Source organism: Hyla sarda, chromosome 6 (assembly GCF_029499605.1).
Source record: "Hyla sarda isolate aHylSar1 chromosome 6, aHylSar1.hap1, whole genome shotgun sequence".
Classification (NCBI taxonomy): domain Eukaryota; kingdom Metazoa; phylum Chordata; class Amphibia; order Anura; family Hylidae; genus Hyla; species Hyla sarda.
In genome coordinates, this window is record NC_079194.1 from 32,984,998 (window position 1) to 33,007,371 (window position 22,374).

The following is a 22,374-nucleotide window of genomic DNA, read 5'->3' on the forward strand; positions in this document are numbered from 1 at the left end:
CACCGAACAGGTATATAAAACAATGATGGTGTCACGATCGGCTGGCAGGAGGTGGATCCTCTGTGCCAGAGAGGTCTGGAACACAGGCTAGGAACACACAAGGAAACGCTTTCACTGGCACAATGGCAACAAGATCCGGCGAGGGAGTGCAGGGGAAGTGAGGTATAAATAGGGAGTGCACAGGTGAACACACTAATTAAACCAACTGCGCCAATCAGTGGCGCAGTGGCCCTTTAAATCGCAGAGACCCGGCGCGCGCGCGCCCTAAGGAGCGGGGCCGCGCGCGCCGGGACAGGACCGACGGAGAGCGAGTCAGGTACGAGAGCCGGGGTGCGCATCGCGAGCGGGCGCCACCCACATCGCGAATCGCACCCCGGCTGGGAGAGGTATCGCAGCGCACCCGGTCAGCAGATCTGACCGGGGCGCTGCAATTGCGAGGATGTTGCGAGCGCTCCGGAGAGGAGCGGAGACCCGGAGCGCTCGGCGTAACAGTACCCCCCCCCCCCTTGGGTCTCCCCCTCTTCTTGGAGCCTGAGAACCTGAGGACCAGACTTTTGTCTAGGATGTTGTCCTCAGGTTCCCAGGATCTCTCTTCTGGACCACAGCCCTCCCAATCTACCAAAAAATTTTTTTTCCCTCTGACCGTCTTGGAGGCCAGTATCTCCTTCACGGAGAAGATGTCAGAAGAACCGGAAACAGGAGTGGGAGAAACAAGTTTGGGAGAGAAACGGTTGATGATGAGTGGTTTAAGGAGAGAGACATGGAAGGCATTGGGAATACGAAGAGAAGGAGGAAGAAGGAGTTTGTAAGAGACAGGATTAATCTGGCACAAGACTTTGAAAGTACCAAGATAGCGTGGTCCCAGTTTGTAACTGGGGACACGAAAGCGGACATATTTAGCGGAGAGCCATACCTTGTCTCCGGGAGCAAAAATGGGGGGAGTTCTTCTTTTCTTATCGGCAAACCTTTTCATGCGGGATGAAGCCTGTAAAAGAGAATTTTGGGTCTCTTTCCATATGGTGGAAAGATCACGAGTCACTTCATCCACAGCGGGCAAACCAGAGGGCAAGGGAGTAGGGAGGGGGGGGGGAGAGGGTGATGGCCGTACACCACGAAAAATGGGGACTTAGCAGAAGATTCAGAGACTCTGAAGTTGTATGAGAATTCGGCCCATGGTAGAAGATCTGCCCAGTCATCCTGGCGGGAGGAAACAAAATGCCGTAAATAGTCACCCAGGACCTGGTTAATTCTTTCTACTTGCCCATTGGATTGGGGATGATAAGAAGAAGAGAAGTTTAATTTAATCTTGAGCTGTTTACAGAGGGCCCTCCAGAATTTAGACACGAATTGGACGCCTCTATCCGAGACGATCTGCGTGGGCAAACCGTGAAGACGAAAAATGTGTACAAAAAATTTTTTGCCAACTGAGGCGCTGAAGGAAGACCAGGAAGAGGAATAAAATGTGCCATCTTGGAAAATCGATCAACGACCACCCAAACAACAGTGTTGCCACGGGATGGGGGTAAGTCTGTAATAAAGTCCATACCAATCAGAGACCAAGGCCGTTCGGGGATAGGCAGAGGATGAAGGAGACCAGCAGGCTTCTGGCGAGGAGTCTTATCCCGGGTACAGACAGTACAGGCCCGCACAAAATCAACAACATCCGTCTCCAGAGTCGGCCACCAATAGAAATGAGAGATGAGTTGCAAGGACTTTTTGATGCCCGCATGGCCTGCGAGGTGGGAGGAGTGACCCCATTTGAGAATCCCGAGACGTTGGCGTGGAGAAACGAAGGTCTTCCCTGGAGGAGTTTGCCTGATGGAGGCTGGAGAAGTGGAGATCAGACAGTCAGGAGGAATGATGTGTTGCGGAGAGACCTCTACTTCCGAGGCATCCGAGGAACGAGAGAGGGCATCGGCCCTAATGTTCTTGTCGGCAGGGCGAAAATGAATTTCAAAGTTAAAACGGGCAAAGAACAACGACCACCTGGCCTGGCGAGGGTTCAGCCGTTGGGCAGACTGGAGATAGGAGAGATTCTTGTGATCGGTGTAAATGATAACTGGAAATTTTGATCCCTCCAGCAGATGCCTCCATTCCTCAAGTGCCAATTTAATGGCCAGTAGTTCTCGATCCCCGATGGAGTAGTTTCTCTCCGCCGGAGAGAAGGTCCTAGAAAAAAAACCACAAGTAACAGCATGCCCGGAAGAATTTTTTTGTAGAAGGACCGCTCCAGCTCCCACTGAGGAGGCATCTACCTCCAATAGGAAGGGTTTAGATGGGTCAGGTCTGGAGAGCACGGGAGCAGAAGAAAAGGCAGACTTGAGCCGTTTAAATGCGTCTTCCGCTTGGGGAGACCAGGACTTGGGATTGGCATTTTTCTTGGTTAAAGCCACGATAGGAGCCACAATAGTGGAAAAGTGTGGAATAAATTGTCTGTAATAATTGGCGAACCCCAAAAAACGTTGGATAGCACGGAGTCCGGAGGGGCGTGGCCAATCTAAGACGGCAGAGAGTTTATCCGGGTCCATTTGTAATCCCTGGCCAGAGACCAAGTATCCTAGGAAAGGAAGAGATTGACATTCAAACAGACATTTCTCCATTTTGGCATAAAGTTGATTGTCTCGAAGTCTCTGAAGAACCATGCGGACATGCTGGCGGTGTTCTTCTAAGTTGGCAGAAAAAATCAGAATATCGTCCAGATACACAACAACACAGGAATATAAGAGATCACGAAAAATTTTATTAACAAAGTCTTGGAAGACGGCAGGGGCGTTGCACAGGCCAAAGGGCATGACCAGATACTCAAAGTGTCCATCTCTGGTGTTAAATGCAGTCTTCCATTCGCCCCCCTCCCTGATGCGGATGAGATTATAAGCACCTCTTAAGTCCAGTTTGGTAAAGATGTGGGCACCTTGAAGGCGATCAAAGAGTTCTGAGATAAGAGGTAGGGGGTAGCGTTTTTTTACCGTGATTTTATTAAGTCCGCGGTAATCAATGCAAGGACGTAGGGAGCCATCTTTTTTGGACACAAAAAAAAATCCAGCTCCGGCAGGAGAGGAGGATTTGCGGATAAACCCCTTTTTTAAATTTTCCTGGATGTATTCAGACATAGCAAGAGTCTCTGGAGCGGACAGAGGATAAATTCTGCCCCGGGGTGGAGTAGTGCCCGGGAGGAGGTCAATAGGACAGTCATAAGGCCTGTGAGGAGGTAAAGTCTCAGCTTGCTTTTTGCAAAACACGTCAGCATAGTCCATATAAGCCTTAGGGAGACCGGTTACAGGGGGAACCACAGGGTCACGGCAGGAAGTACTGGGAACCGGTTTAAGACAGTCCTTGAAACAAGAAGTACCCCAGCTCTTGATCTCTCCTGTGGACCAATCAAGGGTTGGGGAATGGCGTTGAAGCCACGGTAATCCAAGGAGAATTTCGGAAGTGCAATTGGAGAGGACCAAAAACTCAATTTTTTCGTGATGAGGTCCGATGCACATTAGGAGGGGTTCCGTGCGGTAACGCACGGTACAGTCCAATCTTTCATTGTTAACACAATTGATGTAGAGGGGTCTGGAGAGACTGGTCACCGGGATGTTGAACCTGTTGATGAGAGAGGCCAAAATAAAATTTCCTGCAGATCCGGAATCCAAGAAGGCCATAGTAGAGAAGGAGAAGGTAGAGGAAGATATCCGCACAGGCACAGTAAGGCGTGGAGAAGCAGAGTTGACATCAAGAGCTGTCTCACCTTTGTGCGGAGTCAGCGTACGTCTTTCCAGGCGGGGAGGACGGATAGGACAATCCTTCAAGAAGTGTTCGGTACCGGCACAGATTCTCCATGCGGCGTCGTGTCCTCTCTTGAGGTGTCAAGCGAGACCGGTCAACTTGCATAGCCTCCACGGCGGGAGGCACAGGAACGGATTGCAGAGGACCAGAGGAGAGAGGAGCCGGGGAGAAAAAACGCCTCGTGCGAACAAAGTCCATATCCTGGCAGAGCTCCTGATGCCTTTCGGAAAAACGCATGTCAATGCGAGTGGCTAGATGAATAAGTTCATGCAGGTTAGCAGGAATTTCTCGTGCGGCCAGAACATCTTTAATGTTGCTGGATAGGCCTTTTTTAAAGGTCGCGCAGAGGGCCTCATTATTCCAGGATAATTCGGAAGCAAGAGTACGGAATTGGATGGCGTACTCGCCAACGGAAGAATTACCCTGGACCAGGTTCAGCAGGGCAGTCTCAGCAGAAGAGGCTCGGGCAGGTTCCTCAAAGACACTTCGAATCTCCATGAAGAAGGAGTGTACAGAGGCAGTGACGGGGTCATTGCGGTCCCAGAGCGGTGTGGCCCATGACAGAGCTTTCCCAGACAGAAGGCTGACTACGAAAGCCACCTTAGACCTTTCAGTAGGAAACTGGTCCGACATCATCTCCAAGTGCAGGGAACATTGTGAAAGAAAGCCACAGCAAAACTTAGAGTCCCCATCAAATTTATCCGGCAAGGATAGTCGTAGGCCGGAAGCGGCCACTCGCTGCGGAGGAGGTGCAGGAGCTGGCGGAGGAGATGATTGCTGAAGCTGTGGTAGTAGCTGCTGTAGCATCACGGTCAGTTGAGACAGCTGGTGGCCTTGTTGCGCTATCTGTTGCGACTGCTGGGCGACCACCGTGGTGAGGTCGGCGACAACTGGCAGTGGAACTTCAGCGGGATCCATGGCCGGATCTACTGTCACGATCGGCTGGCAGGAGGTGGATCCTCTGTGCCAGAGAGGGATTGGCGTGGACCGTGCTGGTGGACCGGTTCTAAGTTGCTACTGGTATTCACCAGAGCCCGCCGCAAAGCGGGATGGTCTTGCAGCGGCGGTAGCAACCAGGTCGTATCCACTAGCAACGGCTCAACCTCTCTGACTGCTGAAGATAGGCGCGGTACAAGGGAGTAGACAAGAGCAAGGTCGGACGTAGCAGAAGGTCGGGGCAGGCAGCAAGGATCGTAGTCAGGGGCAACGGCAGGAGGTCTGGAACACAGGCTAGGAACACACAAGGATACGCTTTCACTGGCACAATGGCAACAAGATCCGGCGAGGGAGTGCAGGGGAAGTGAGGTATAAATAGGGAGTGCACAGGTGAACACACTAATTAAACCAACTGCGCCAATCAGTGGCGCAGTGGCCCTTTAAATCGCAGAGACCCGGCGCGCGCGCGCCCTAAGGAGCGGGGCCGCGCGCGCCGGGACAGGACCGACGGAGAGCGAGTCAGGTACGGGAGCCGGGGTGCGCATCGCGAGCTGGCGCCACCCGCATCGCGAATCGCACCCCGGCTGGGAGAGGTATCGCAGCGCACCCGGTCAGCAGATCTGACCGGGGCGCTGCAATTGCGAGGATGTTGCGAGCGCTCCGGGGAGGAGCGGAGACCCGGAGCGCTCGGCGTAACAGATGGTATAGTAGATATATAGTAAACACAGTGATGTCACTGTACAGGTATATAAAACAATGATTGTATAGTAATTATATAGTAAACACAGTGATGTCACAGTACAGGTATATAAAACAAGGATGGTATAGTAGACCAGTGGGCCCTCAGCTGTTACAAAAGTAGTTGTAGTTTTGCAACAGCTGGAGGCACACTGGTTGGGAAACACTGTAGTCATATAGAAAACAGGTGATGTTACAGTAGTGCTGTAATATACACGGACATAACTGCACAGGACATATATAATAAATACATTGAATTAACACAGTCATGTCACAGTACAAGGATAATACAAACAGAAAAATCATATGAAACATTTTAAAGTGCAATACTGCAATGGTCATACCATCTCACTAATAATGTGTACTACCCCCCCGTAATAACTGGTCTGCACATCCAAACACAGCAGTGTCCGCCTATATACTTATACCATCTATAATAGCGCTGTTAAAATGTTCAGACCAATTTTTGGTTTTAGTACAAGAAAAATAAACAGTGATCTTGTCTGCACAAGAATAACAAACTTAGTGACCTGACAATACACAGATAATACATACAATGACGTCACATAAATGTCCGGGGACTATCTTATAGGTGTTTTTATGTGCCTGTTAGATCCCCCCCCCCCCCTTTTCTTTCTTCTTTCATGACTGTGAACATTTATGTGACATTTATCAAAACCTGTGCAGAGGAAAAGTTGCTGAGTTGCCCATAGCAACCAATCAGATCACTACTTTCACTTTGCAGAAGCCTTGTTAAAAATGAAATAAGCGATCTGATTGGTTGCTGGACAGGTTTTGATGAATCTCTCCCTATCTTCTTTGTATTTTAACTATTTGGTTTGGGGTGAATAATAAAGTATAAACCACTTATGTGCCTGTTAGGAGGAGCCTTCGTAGAGTAGTGTCACCGCTAAAGTCTAAGGACCAAAGTGATGATACGTCACATCATAATAATGACACAATACAAGGATAAAAACACGGGAGGAGATTTATCAAAACCTGTCCAGAGGAAAAGTTGCCCATAGCAACCAATCAGATCGCTTCTTTCATTTTTAACAAGGCCTCTGCAAAGTGAAAGAAGCGATATGATTGGTTGCTATGGGCAACTCAGCAAAATCTGATAAATCTCCCCCTTGGAGTTGTGAGTACCCGATTTTCTTAGTTAGGAAAAGATATGAATAATTTCCGGGTATCAACCTTTCCAACCATAAGGTGCCCAAACACACAGGACAGCTGCCAGACCAATGTTCTTGTGGGTGACTGCTATTTTTGCTGATCCCTCCTTACACATTAAGGGTGAGTTCCCACCTGGAGTATATGCAGCGTATTTCACGCTGCGCAAAATTTGCGGCAGCAGCGGGAAATACGCTGCATATTCCTCGCTCACTATACACACAGGGATTTCTGGAGGCAGCCCTATGTGTGTAGTGAGTTTTGGGGCGGAGCCGTGTGCCGGCGTGACTGTGTATAGTGAGCGAGGAATACGCAGCGTATTTCCCGCTTCCCCCCGCAAATTTTGCGCAGCGTGAGATACGTTGCGTATACACCAGGTGGGAATGCACCCTTACAGCCTCATATTCATGTGTTCTGAATGGAGGATAAACTTCCCAAGAACAAAAGGATCAGGCTGTTAAAAAAATGACATGCCTGATCCTAGGACAGCCCCGAATACATTAGACAGTCAGCCGGTTTGGATTACATATTTTTTTTATTGTTGTTATGTTTGAATAAGACCTAAATGTGGACATACAAAATAGATTAAAGGGGTACTCCGGTGGAAATTTTTTTATTTATTTTTTTAAATCAACTGGTGACAGAAAGTTAAATAGATTTGTAAATTACTTCTATTAAAACATCTTAATCCTTCCAGTACTGCTCAGCTGCTGTATGCACCACAGGAAGTTCTTTTCTTTTTTAATTTCTTCTCAGTCTGACCACAGTGCTCTGTCCATGTCAGGAACTGTCCAGGGCAGGAGCAAATCCCCATAACAAACCTATCCTGCTCTGGACAGTTCTTGACATAGACAAAGGTGTCAGCAGAGAGCACTGTGGTCAGACAGAAAGGAAATTCAAAATGAGAAGAGCTTCCTCTGTATTATACAGCAGCTGATAAGTACTGGAAGGATTAAGGTTTTTACATAGAAGTAATTTACTAATAACTTTAATTGATTGATTAAGATTTTTTAATAGAAGTAATTTACTAATTTTAACTGTTTAAAGGACAACTGCAGCGTTATTACACTTATCCCTTATCCACTGTGAGAGCGCTAATGTGCGTAGCGTCGACCTAGAGAGGTCAACAGTTACGCCCCCTCCCCATACAGTTCTATGGGAAAGGCGGGGAGGCACGAACGCTGCCTCCCCACCTCTCCCATAGAACTACATGGAGGAGGTGTGTTGGCTGCGGCCCCGTGCAGGAGATCAAACACTTATCCAGTATCCGCAGATGGCCTTTAAAGGGGTACTCCAAAGGATAGGGGATAAGATGTCAGATCGCGGGGGTTCCGCCGCCGGGGACACCCAGGATCTCCGCTGCAGCACCCCGATATCATTACTGCACAGAGCAAACTCGCTCTGTACGTAATGATTGGCGATATAGGGTCCGGAGAATCGTGACGACATGGCTCCGCCCCCTTGTTGCGTCACAGCCCGCCCCCTTAATGCAAGTCTATGGGAGGGGGCGTGATGGCCGCCATCTGACATCTTATCCCCTATCCTTTGGATAGGGGATACGATGCTAGGGGCGGAGTACCCCTTTAACTTTCTGGCACCAATTGATTTAAAAAACAATTGTTTTCCACCAGAGTACCCCCTTTAATGTCAACCGAACCCACACATTTCTGCAGGACCACTGTGTCTAAGGTGGGGGGGGGGGGGGGAACGTCACTTTACGCTGAAGTCAGATGTCAGGAAGAGAAGGATCTGGATGTTAAAGGGGTGCTCCCCTTTAATGAACTGGTGCCAGAAAGTTAAACAGATTTGTAAATTAGTTCTATTAAAAAAACTTTATCCTTTTACTACTTTTTAGCAGCTGTATACTACAGAGGAAATTCTTTACTTTTTGAATTTATTTTTTGTATTGACCACAGTGCTCTCTGCTGACACCTCTGTCCGTGTCAGAAACAGTCCAGAGTAGCATAGGTTTGCTATGGGGATTTTCTCCTGCTCTGGACAGTTCCTGATACGGGCATCAGGTGTCAGCAGAGAGCACTGTGGACAACACAAAAAAGAAATTCAAAATGAAAAGAATTTCCTCTCTAGCATACAGCTGCTAAAAAGTACTGAAAGTATTATGATTTTTTAATAGAAGTAATTTACAAATCTGTTTAACTTTCTGGCAACAGTTCATTTAAAAAAAATAAAAAAAAAGTTTTCCACCTTAAAGGTGCGTTCCCACAGGGCGTAAACGCTGCGCAAAATTTACGGCAGCAGTGGGAAATAGGCTGCGTATTCCCTGCTCACTATACACACAGGGCTTTCTGGCGGCAGCCCTATGTGTGTAGTGAGTTTTGGAGGCGGAGCCGCGCGTCACAGACACGACGGCACACAGCCCCGCCTCCAAAACTCACTACACACATAGGGCTACCGCCGGAAAGCATAGTGAGCAAGGAACATGCAGCGTATTTCCCGTTGATGCCGTAAATTTTGCGCAGCGTTAAATACGCTGCATATACGCCCTGTGGGAACGCACCCTTACAATTCAACAGGACTGATCCATTTGTTCTCAGGAGAGATAACTAGAGATGAGCGCGGACTTACAGTAAATTCGATTCGTCACGAACTTCTCGGCTCGGCAGTTGATGACTTTTCCTGCATAAATTAGTTCAGCTTTCCGGTGCTCCGGTGGGCTGAAAAAGGTGGATACAGTCCTAGGAGACTCTTTCCTAGGACTGTATCCACCTTTTCCAGCCCACTGGAGCACCGGAAAGCTGAACTAATTTATGCAGGAAAAGTCAGCAACCGCCGAGCCGAGAAGTTTGTGACGAATCGAATTTACTGTAAGTTCGCTCATCTCTAGAGATAACCAGCAGTGGATTTCTACCCCTACCAATATTGGGAACACCGGAATGCTCAGCTGAGCTGAATGTGCGTGTATGTAGGGCAGTATTTCCCAACCAGGGTGCCTCCTTGCAAAACTACAACTCCCAGCATGCCCGGACAGCCTTTGGCTGTCCAGGCATGCTGGGAGTTGTAGTTTTGCAACAGCTGGAGGCTCCCTGGTTGGGAAACTCTGATGTAGGGGGTTGAAAGTAATAGCTGTTTGCCTAATAAGTATTTATGGTGCTTTCACACAGGACTTGAATGCTACAGATCTGCTGCAATAAGGAACTCAAAATCTGCAACATTTCAGTCCTGTGTGAACGCATCCTTATTCAAGAAGAAGGATGTCATTACAGCCATGAAGGGTTACACCGTAAAGATACCGTAACAGAGGAGCACAAAGCTGTCATGTTGGTTAGAGAAGCACTTACCACATCACTGGGCAGAGCCGAAAGGTCATTGAAAGGAGTTTCCAATGAGTTGGTGTCCACGTTCAGTAATACCACATCATCCAGAGATCGGCTTCTTACCCTCTGAAAAACACATCACAGCACTGGATATAAGAATATTTCCAATTATATTTCATATATCCCAACCAGTCCACGGTATATTGTTTCAGAATTGTGACGTCTGAAGCATATAACACAAATATACCTTATATTAAAGGGGTATCCCAGTGAAAAAAAAAATAATTTCAGATTTGTACACTACTTCTATAAAAAAAAAAAAAAAAAAAAAAATCTTAAAGGGGTATTCCAGGCAAAACCTTTATATATATATATATATATATATATATATATATATATATATATGTATATATATATATATATATATATATGTATATATATATATATATATATATATCAACTAGCTCCAGAAAGTTAAACAGATTTGTAAATTACTTCTATTAAAAAATCTTAATCCTTCCAATAGTTATTAGCTTCTGAAGTTAGCTTTCTGAAGTCTAACTGCTCAATGATGATGTCACGTCCCGGGAGCTGTGCATGATGGGAGAATATCCCCATAGGAACTGCACAGCTCCCGGGACGTGAGTCATCAGAGAGCAGTTAGACAGAAAACAACAACTCAACTTCAGAAGCTAATAACTATTGGAAGGATTAAGATTATTTAATAGAGGTAATTTACAAATCTGTTTAATTTTCCGGAGCCAGTTGATATATAAAAAAAAGAGTTTTGGCCTGGAATACCCCTTTAATCCTTCCAGTAATTGTCATCTGCTGAAGTTGAGTTGTTCTTTTCTGCCTGACCACAGTGCTCTCTGCTGACATCTCTGTCTGTCTCAGGAACTGTCCAGAGCAGTAGAGGTTTGCTATGGGGATTTGCTCCTGCTCCGGACAGTTCCTGAGATAGACAGAGGTGTCAGCAGAGAGCACTGTTGTCAGACAGAAAATAACTACTCAACTTTAGCAGCTGATAAGTACTGGTAGGAGTAAGATTTTTTTTAAAAATTTTTTTTTATAGAAGTAATTTACAGATCTGTTTAACTTTCTGGAGCCAGTTGATATGAAAAAAAATGTTTTTCACCGGAGTACCCTTTTAAAGGGATATAGAATAGACAAGGAGAAGTCACAGAAGGGCCACATCAAACATGGCGCTGTAGGAAAAGGATTTGGTTGGCCATCCTTTTGCAATTACATTAAAGGGGTATTGTCATCTTGTAAGTTCGGTTTCCCGGCCTGTGTGTGGCTGACGGAGTGCGCCAGGAAGCCGAAAGCAGCCAAAGTGGGGAATTTGGAAGAAGAAATAGCTACGGCCTCAGGTCCAAAGTAAATGTGTTGATAGTATCCCGGCACTCAGAATATCTTCAATGCAAGTATGACTTTTATTGCAACATAGCAAACAGATATAAATGCAGCATGAGTTCCGGCACTAAGGCCTTTTTCAACCACATCGCGGTTGAAAAAGACCTTAGTGTCGGAACGCGTGTTGCATTTATATCTGTTTGCTATGTTGCAATAAAAGTCATACTTGCATTGATTATTTTCAGATTCTACTAATTCTACTATATCCACGATCATCTACAGTGCAGACATCTTTATCTACTTGAGGTTCAAAGTAGGGTCTGTGATTAGACAAAACACCAGGGCCGGCTCTGCTTATAGGTAAAATAGGCAGCCGCCTGGAGCGCCCTCTTGAGGGGGGAGCTGCTCTGCCTGCTGCAAGAAACTTAGCCAGCCAGCATCCAAACCACCCGCTCACAGCCTGCACCACTCCACCATTGCTGGAGATTATATAAGGAGCAGGTTTGTTACATTGTGTCACCCCAGTAGTAGGTGATTACATGAGGAGGAGGTTTGTTACAGTGTGTCACCCCAGTAGTAAGGAGATTACATGAGGAGGAGGTTTATTACAGTGTGTCACCCCAGTAGTAGGGTGATTACATGAGGAGGAGGTTTGTTACAGTGTGTCACCCCAGTAGTAAGGAGATTACATGAGGAGGAGGTTTATTACAGTGTGTCACCCCAGTAGTAGGGTGATTACATGAGGAGGAGGTTTGTTACAATGTGTCACCCCAGTAGTAAGGAGATTACATGAGGAGGAGGTTTATTACAGTGTGTCACCCCAGTAGTAGGGTGATTACATGAGGAGGTTTGTTACAGTGTGTCACCCCAGTAGTAGGGTGATTACATGAGGAGGAGGTTTGTTACAGTGTGTCACCCCAGTAGTAAGGAGATTACATGAGGAGGAGGTTTATTACAGTGTGTCACCCCAGTAGTAGGGTGATTACATGAGGAGGAGGTTTGTTACAGTGTGTCACCCCAGTAGTAAGGAGATTACATGAGGAGGAGGTTTATTACAGTGTGTCACCCCAGTAGTAGGGTGATTACATGAGGAGGAGGTTTGTTACAATGTGTCACCCCAGTAGTAAGGAGATTACATGAGGAGGTTTATTACAGTGTGTCACCCCAGTAGTAGGGTGATTACATGAGGAGGTTTGTTACAGTGTGTCACCCCAGTAGTAGGGTGATTACATGAGGAGGTTTGTTACAGTGTGTCACCCCAGTAGTAGGGTAATTACATAAGGAAGAGGTTTGTTACAGTGTGTCACCCCAGTAATAATTGCTTTAGGAAAAAGAAGATGTTCTGCAGTGGCGCTTCCCTTGTGATATCAGTATTCAGATAGAGTCTGATATGGTATATAAAGTATTCACATTTATTGTGCATACATCTTTGAGAAAAAAACAAACAGGCAAGACGCGTTTCGGGGTTAAGTTATCCCTTTCTCAATGGCAGGTTAAGAAAGCCTTTCTTAACCTGCAATTGAGAAAGGGGTAACTTAACCCCGAAAAGCGTCTTGCCTGTTTGTTTTTTTCTCAAAGATGTATGCACAATAAATGTGAATACTTTATATACCATATCAGACTCTATCTGAATACTGATATCACAAGGGAAGCGCCACTGCAGAACATCATTTTTTTCCTAAAGCAACTATTTCTCTTGCCGACGACCACCAAGGCTTTCAGCCAGGTTCCTGCAGGCTGCAGCCCGAGATCTATCGTCTGACCCCACACGGAGGGGTGATACGCCTTTTCCAAGAGTCCCCCAGGTGAACGCATACCACACGGGGGTGAAAGTGGGCAAATACACCCACGGAATCACACGAGGCGCTGTCCTCTCCTTGCTTTCTCTCTTCTTCTTTTACCCCTGTAATAAGGTGGGGTGTCAATAGGCGGAGACAATGGGTGAGGTCAAGGTGGTGGCAAAATTAGCTTTCGCCTAGGGTGACAAAAATCCTTGCACCAGCCCTGCAAATCACCAATCCCATCTCAGACCACAGGGTCTAGGGCCGGGCAGAACCAAAATCTGTGTGGCGGTGCACCTTCCGACAAGCCACATCTCCAGCGGGTTGGAGTAACTTAAGGGAATAGAGCATGTTATAGGGCTGATACTCTGCACCTACGCAAGTGAGTTTTATATCTGGCCTCCTGGTATTTATAGCTAATGGAAGAGTTATGGGTCAGAGATCGTATGCGAGAACTGTGGAGCAGGTAGGTCAGGCAGAGACTGAATCACAGAGTATACTGTAGACAGCGTGTGACCAGGTGGTCTTTTTCTGCGTTGATAGAATCCCAGTCGTCGCGCCCCCTCCCATAGACTTGAATTGAGGGCGCGGGATGTGACGTCATGAGGGGGCGGGGCTGTGACATCACAAGCTCCCGGCGTCAGCTCCAGCGTTCGGAACAGTTTGTTCCAAACGCAGAGCGGCGGAGTACCCCTTTAACATCAAAAGGTAACCTACCTCTATGAGGCTGAAGTGAACTCCAATCAGATAAGGCATCGGGGCACTGAAATACAGATACAAGTCAAACACTTAGGAGACTATTCAAGGGACACAGGCACAAAATGTGGAAAATAGATTCACTTAATATATACGTAGAAAAAATAATATAGATTACATAAAATACATGTACCTGTAAGTTCAGTGTTTCCCAACCAGGGTGCCTCCAGCTGTTGAAAAACTCTGAGCATGCTTGGACAGCCTTTGGCTTTTCGGGTATGCTGTTTTTTGGGTTTTTTTAACAGCTGGAGGCACCCTGGTTGGGAAACACTGTGTAGGATGGACTACCTCTGATTTCATGGACACCAAGGGGGAGGACATGAAATCTCTCTTCAAATAAACTGTTTTTACTTGAAAGGACTTGGTGTGAACATACATTTATATAGTTACCCATGAGTTCTGTAAAATTCTACATTTCTCCACTAAAATATGAATGAGCCAGTAGACTCCACCATCAGCTGATCAACTCATGAAAGTGGCTGCCCGAAGTTTTGATAGGTTTAAGACCCCAACCGGTCATGAGAACGAACCGGGTGAAGTGCACACTTAGCAGGTTCTCTCCTGGCATGTGACCAGGGGGACACATAATGTAAGTCTATGGGCGGTCCTGGTCTTATAAACCCATTGGGGCACATTTATCAATGGCTTTACGCCCCTTCATTGTTCTAAATGTCCCTGCAAATTTTGCTCAATTGCATTTTTTGCACAATTTTTTTGCGCAATTTTCAGTAGAACATCTTTCAAAGTTGTCTACTGTTTGGTGCACCGTACCCCAGTTTTTGCAGTGGAGCTGTACTGTATTATTTGCGCAAATAAAATTTACAAGTGTTTTATTTTTTTTTATTTTTTTTTTGCGCAAACCTACAGCACCTAATAGGACACGTACAAAAGTGTCAGATGCCAGGGCACAAATTCTGCAGCACACTGGTTTCTATAATTGCACAAAATTGATCAAGTCCTTTGCACCAAGTCATTTGGTAAATTTTTAGCAACTGGGCAAACAATACACCAAGCAAACAGGGGTACAATCTTTACTACCTCACACCAACATTGATAAATGTCCCCCATTGATAGGATATGCTTCGAGGATCTATTTAGATGGGCAGACCCCTACATGACTGGATTGCCAATTTACAAGAAGCCTTCACACGTCTCAATTATGGTTTTGGTTGCCCCCTAAACAAATCCCTGGATCCTTCACATGTATTGATGTTGGACACACATATGATTTAGAGGGGCAGATTCAGCTCAATTCACTCGGAGAACACTTAACCTCCCATCTCCTTATTGGTGGTGGTTCAAGCAGTTAGACATCAACCTGCTAGTTCTTCCCTATGGACTGAGCATCATTTTTTAATCTATGGATTTATCCAATACAGTGGTCCCAAAAGTTACAATATAATTTAGTTTCAGGACGACCATTGTATGTTGAAACCATTGTATGTAGAGACCATATAGAAACCTGGTAATTGGTTCTGAAACCCCAAAATGTCATCCAAAAAGAGGAAAAAGTGAGGATTAAAGAAAAATAAGTAGATAACTAATGTAGATAAAGCAAATCCTTACATATAAAAGTAATAAAGATCTGCTGGGAGCTGTAAATTAATGTCTATTTCAGTGTTTCCCAACCTGGGTGCCTCCAGCTGTTGCAAAACTACAACTCCCAGCATGCCCGGACAGCCAAAGGCTGTCCGGGCATGCTGGGAGTTGTAGTTTTGCAACAACTGGAGGCAACCTTTTTGGGAAACACTGGTCTATGTAGAGGACAAGATCTTCTTCAGGGTCCTGTAAAGAACACGCAATGTCCTAAAAAAAGTAACATGGAGCCGCCCTCACCTGGTGTCCAAAGGAGCAGCTAACCCTGGTACAGGTAAAGAGTACAGAACATGTAATACCTCCCTGTACTGTAGGGGGCGCTACCAGACACCAGTCAGTGCATACACTTCAGTAATACAGGTAAAGAGTACAGAACATGTAATACCTCCCTGTACTGTAGGGGGCGCTACCAATACACCAGTCAGTGCATGCACTTCAGTAATACAGGTAAAGAGTAGTACAGAACATGTAATACCTCCCTGTACTGTAGGGGGCGGTACCAGACACCAGTCAGTGCATACGCTTCAGTAATACAGGAAAAGAGTAGTACAGAACATGTAATACCTCCCTGTACTGTAGGGGGCGCTACCAGACACCAGTCAGTGCATACACTTCAGTAATACAGGTAAAGAGTACAGAACATGTTATACCTCCCTGTACTGTAGGGGGCGCTACCAGACACCAGTCAGTGCTTACACTTCAGTAATACAGGTAAAGAGTACAGAACATGTAATACCTCCCTGTACTGTAGGGGGCGCTACCAGACACCAGTCAGTGCATGCACTTCAGTAATACAGGTAAAGAGTACAGAACATGTAATACCTCCCTGTACTGTAGGGGGCGCTACCAGACACCAGTCAGTGCATACACTTCAGTAATACAGGTAAAGAGTAGTACAGAACATGTAATAACTCCCTGTACTGTAGGGGGCGCTACCAGACACCAGTCAGTGCATGCACTTCAGTAATATAGGTAAAGAGTACAGAACATGTAATAGCTCCCTGTACTGTAGGGGGCGCTACCAGACACCAGTCAGTGCATGCACTTCAGTAATACAGGTAAAGAGTACAGAACATGTAATACCTCCCTGTGCTGTAGGGGGCACTACCAGACACCAGTCAGTGCATACACTTCAGTAATACAGGTAAAGAGTAGTACAGAACATGTAATACCTCCCTGTACTGTAGGGGGCGCTACCAGACACCAGTCAGTGCATACACTTCAGTAATACAGGTAAAGAGTACAGAACATGTAATACCTCCCTGTACTGTAGGGGGCGCTACCAGACACCAGTCAGTGCATGCACTTCAGTAATACAGGTAAAGAGTACAGAACATGTAATACCTCCCTGTACTGTAGGGGGCGCTACCAGACACCAGTCAGTGCATGCACTTCAGTAATATAGGTAAAGAGTACAGAACATGTAATAGCTCCCTGTACTGTAGGGGGCGCTACCAGACACCAGTAAGTGCATGCACTTCAGTAATACAGGTAAAGAGTACAGAACATGTAATACCTCCCTGTACTGTAGGGGGCACTACTAGACATCAGTCAGTGCATACACTTCAGTAATACAGGTAAAGAGTAGTACAGAACATGTAATACCTCCCTGTACTGTAGGGGGCGCTACCAGACACCAGTCAGTGCATGCACTTCAGTAATACAGGTAAAGAGTAGTACAGAACATGTAATACCTCCCTGTACTGTAGGGGGCGCTACTAGACATCAGTCAGTGCATACACTTCAGTAATACAGGTAAAGAGTAGTACAGAACATGTAATACCTCCCTGTACTGTAGGGGGCGCTACCAGACATCCAGTGCCTGCACTTCAGTAGTACAGGTGTTTTACCAGTGAAGGCCCATTCTGATTGGTCGGTTCTTCCAGCCATTGACACATTTCACATATGTGGGCTGTCTGTACGTTGTATGGTGAGTCTGGTTTAAAGTTACAATGGTCCAGAAAAGATCATTTTATGTTGGAAATATTGTAACCTGAGGCCATTGTAAGTTGAGGGACCACTGAACATTAGTTATCCCCTACAACATGTCAGTTCTAAGATGTGGATCCTTGTAACCAGCTTGTCACTACTTGCAGATTATCGGAAAGGTTTTCTGTTATCCAACCTCTGCTCCCTTTCTTATATTTGTGTTCTGGAATAAAACGCCTGACGTTTTGAAGGCCCCTCTGTATGCGCCCACAGACAGACCATTTTGTGACTTCACACAGCACCGCCAAAATCTTATTTTCTGACTGTCACTGGAATGTCCCAAACTCAATTAAAGGGATAAGTAGTCACGGAAAAGGAGCCGATTCAGACTCGCTCAGATGCTGATTTGTCCAAATTAAGTAATTTTGAGAAGATACAAGACAGTTCTGTAAAAAGCTACAGAACAACAATTCATCTCTGTGCAAGAGTAATTACTGAAGATGCAGCAGATTCATTTCTATGGGGAAAACAGACCACCCGCATGTTACAGACCACCCTGAAAAGATGACTGTCCTACCATGAAGAGCTTATAATTCTACTGGAATATATAAGAGATCAAAGAATATAGAAATACAGCTCCAGTATTTACCACAACACAGATACTGTATTATTCATGTAATCTCATTTTATGTTATAGACTTGTATTTCTAGATTTGGAAATATTACAGAAAGACTTAAATGGTACTCGACCTACTATAGTGTGAGGCACCTTAAAGGGATTACCCCAAGATCACATATCATACCCTAGCTACAGGACAGGGGGTAACTGATTAGTGGTGGTCTGGTTTCTGGGACCCCAGCCAACCACAAGAATGGTCCCCTGAATGAATGGAGCAGCAGTACGGCAGAAATGTTTGGAAGACCCATAGAGAATGAATAGAGCAACGGCCATGCATGCGCACTGACACTTGATTTGTTCAAGGGGACAATAGACTTCTGTTCACAGGATAGGTAGGGGGTCCCAATGGGTGGACCTCTGATGATAAGCTGGCTATCCCATACCCTTGTCCCTGATCAGCTGGTTATCCCCTATTCTGTCTCTGATCCTGTTGGTTATCCCCTATTCTGTCTCTGATCAGTTGATTATCCCCTATCCTGTCTCTGATCAGTTGGTTATCCCCTATCCTGTCTCTGATCCTGTTGGTTATCCCCTATCCTGTCTCTGATCAGTTGGTTATCGCCTATCCTGTCTCTGATCCTGTTGGTTATCCCTTATCCTGTCTCTGATCAGTTGATTATCACCTATTCTGTCTCTGATCTGCTGGTTATCCCCTATTCTGTCACTAATCAGCTGGTTATCCCCTATCCTGTCTCTGATCAGCTGGTTATCCCCTACCCTGTCTCTGATCAGTTGATAATCACCTATTCTGTCTCTGATCTGTTGGTTATCCCCTATTCTGTCACTAATCAGCTGGTTATCCCCTATCCTGTCTCTGATCTGCTGGTTATCCCCTATTCTGTCACTAATCAGCTGGTTATCCTCTATCCTGTCCTTGATCAGCTGGTTATCCCCTGTCCTGTCTCTGATCAGCTGGTTATCCCCTATCCTGTCTCTGATCAGCTGGTTATCCCCTATCCTGTTTCTGATCAGTTGATTATCCCCTATTCTGTCACTAATCAGCTGGTTATCCCCTGTGCTGTCCCTGATCAGCTGGTTATCCCCTATGCTGTCCCTGATCAGCTGGTTATCCCCTATGCTGTCCCTGATCAGCTGGTTATCCCCTATCCTGTCCCTGATCAGCTGGTTATCCCCTATTCTGTCCCTGATCTGCTGGTTATCCCCTGTTCTGTCCCTGATCAGCTGGTTATCCCCTATCCTGTGCCTGATCAGCTGGTTATCCCCTATTCTGTCCCTGATCTGCTGGTTATCCCCTATTCTGTCCCTGATCTGCTGGTTATCCCCTGTTCTGTCCCTGATCAGCTGGTTATCCCCTATCCTGTGCCTGATCAGCTGGTTATCCCCTATGCTGTCCCTGATCAGCTGGTTATCCCCTATCCTGTCCCTGATCAGCTGGTTATCCCCTATTCTGTCCCTGATCTGCTGGTTATCCCCTGTTCTGTCCCTGATCTGCTGGTTATCCCCTGTTCTGTCCCTGATCAGCTGGTTATCCCCTATCCTGTGCCTGATCAGCTGGTTATCCCCTATCCTGTGCCTGATCAGCTGGTTATCCCCTATTCTGTCCCTGATCAGCTGGTTATCCTCTATCCTTTTCCTGATAAGCTGGTTGTCCCGTTCTAGTCCTGACATGGCTGAGGCATTACTTCAGTGATGTGGATGAATGGAATGCAGTCCTTGCAGAGTAGGGCGCTGTTGTGAAGGGGAACGTGAAGAAACCTCTACCCCATCATTCTTATGATCAGTGGGGTACTCGAGTTCAGCCCCGTCCTGACTATAATGGAATACCATATCCTAGCAATATGCCCTTGCATTATATGAAGGGAGAATCCCTTTAACTAATTAATGGTTATTTGTGAGTTATAATGAACTGCAGAATAATCTGTCACCAACATGGGAAAATAAATTATGCATGGCATATAGATTACATAAATGTCATGAACATGCTGGTTCGACCCCTTTTAAATGACACAGCGCTTATATAGTTCTATAATAAAACCTCACTATAGGATGTAACGTGTCTATTACAAGGCAAATAAGCTACAAGCAGGAGAGCACTTACCAACAGTAGTCTAGCAGATGTGGAGGAAGAACAGGGATGTATATGTGCTGCCAATACATGGGGTACAGTAGGGAGGCAGAGGCATGAACGCAGGCTGTTAACTGAAATGTAGAAACAATGGTGCATTATATTAACAGAGATACATTATTATACAGCAGTATTGGGCATCACAAGTGCTATTATGTGTTATGGACTTTTCCACAGCGTCCAGCAATAGGAGTGTGGATTAAGAGGCAACATTGGCATAAAATACACCAGAATTCTAATTGTGGCACTTTTCTACCAATAGTTGGTGGAAACCCAGCCTAGATGGTCTAAGCATGTACCAGTTTTACCAAACAGCCGAGAACTTTTCATTAAATCTGACACAAAGTTATAGTAAATCTGGGGGCTTATACATACATATATATATATATATATATATATATATATATATATAGCAAACAGAAGGCTGCAGCACTCCATATACGGTGAAAAAGCAGTGGCGTTTATTCCAGCTCAGACATCAAGGCAACGTTTCGGCTGCATACAAGCAGCCTTTATCAAGGCTGCTTGTATGCAGCCGAAACGTTGTCTTGATGTCTGAGCTGAAATAAACGCCACTGCTTTTTCACCGCATATGAAGTGCTGCAGCCTTCTGTTTGCTATATTCAAGTTGTGATTCCTGTGACCTGGAATTCTGGCCGTTTGCACCCACTATTTTTACCTTTCTCAACAAGGAGTGCTGCTTCCCTATCCTTATATATATATATATATATATATCTTTTTTTTTTTTGTCAAGAGAATTTTATTAAAACTTAAAAAAAAATCCACATAGTGGGAACAATACCAAGCGAGGTGAGAAGAAAGTGCATTATACATAGCGGATTATACAAATACAATGAATGTTACCTGGTCACACAGATCCTCATAGACATAAATGATATTAAACACAACCATTTGAAAACATAAACTCTCGCAAACAGCCATCTGGGTGGCAATATGTGGATTATTATAATGGGGTATACAGCCAAAGAAGACTATGGGGAAATCTCGAGAGGTGCAACGGCCCATCTGAGTTGCACAAATCAATAAGGGACAAGTACATATAAGTGGGAGAAGTTAGCGAGGGACAACCTGACACACCAAGGCATCAAAATATAGAGGCAGCTATTCCGGGGCTCACGTATATCTGGTGATATGTGGGGGAATAGTCATGGGGGGAATATATTGGATAAGCTCTTTATATCATAGAGAACTGTTCACACAGGCAAACCATTGAGATAATGACGGCACATTATTTATTATTATTTCCATTGCTGTAAGAGAGCTTCATAGAGCGATGTCTGTTGGGGGGGGGGGGGGGGGGGGCAGTTAAAATTGAAGGCAACTAACAAACACAGTTTAAGGGTCAAGGGGACACACTATTTGAGCCCAGTATCCTTGTAGTGTCCTTAAATTTAAAGCGCTATTATCACTTAGTATAGCTCGGCATCTCCTTTCGCTGTCATATAAATGAATGGAGTGCTGCCGTCCTCAGCACGTGCTCATCTCTGAGAGCCGGGCGCCATGCAGGAGATTGCGGGGGGTCCCAGACACTTATCCCCTGTCCTGTGGATAGGGGATATAATACTTTTCGTTGCACAACCCCTTTAAATATATCCTGCCACTGCAGTGAAGTTAGACTTCGTATTAAGAAAAGAAAATCAAATAAATTAAATAATTCATTTAACCTCTTAAGTACCAATCGCTTTTTTCTGTTTTTGCACTTTCGTTTTTTCCTCCTTACCTTTTAAAAATCAAAATCCTTAAAATTTTGCACCTAAAAAAAAACATATGAGGGCTTTTCTTTTTTGCGACACCAACTTTGTAAAGACATTTGTAAAAACAGTCATTTTACCCAAAAATCTATGGGGAAACAGGAAAAAAAAAATAATTGTACAAAAAATTGAAGAATAAACGCCATTTTGTAACTTTTGGGGGCTTCCGTTTTTACGCAGTGCATTTTCGGTAAAAATGACATTTTATCTTTATGTTGTAGGTCCATACAATTAAAATGATCCCCTACTTGTATAGGTTTAATTTTGTCGTACTTCTGGAAAAAATCATAACTACATGCAAGAAAATGAATACATTTAAAATTGTCCTGTTTTGACCCCTATAACTTTATTTTTCTGCATATAGGGCGGTATGAGGGCTCATTTCTTGCGCCGTGATCAGAAGTTTTTATCAGTATCATTTTTGTTTTGATCGGACTTTTTGATCGCTTTTTATTAATTTTTTTATTGCATAAAAAGTGACCAAAAATACGCTATTTTGGACTTGGGAATTTTTTTGGGCGTA

At 45.2% G+C, this 22,374-nt stretch overlaps 1 protein-coding gene across 4 annotated transcripts in view; it reads right to left on the reverse strand.

Annotated features, from left to right (window-relative positions):
• DENND1B (DENN domain containing 1B) overlaps positions 1-22,374 on the reverse strand; it is a 253,388-nt gene that overhangs the window by 79,711 nt on the left and 151,303 nt on the right. For all 4 annotated transcript variants that reach the window (XM_056523457.1, XM_056523454.1, XM_056523455.1 and 1 more), the window contains 3 exons: positions 20,053-20,153; positions 13,751-13,796; positions 9,921-10,022 (listed from right to left, as the gene is read on the reverse strand). In XM_056523457.1, coding sequence (XP_056379432.1) covers positions 9,921-10,022; positions 13,751-13,796; positions 20,053-20,153 — 249 coding nt within the window. The remainder of the gene's footprint in view (positions 1-9,920; positions 10,023-13,750; positions 13,797-20,052; positions 20,154-22,374) is intronic.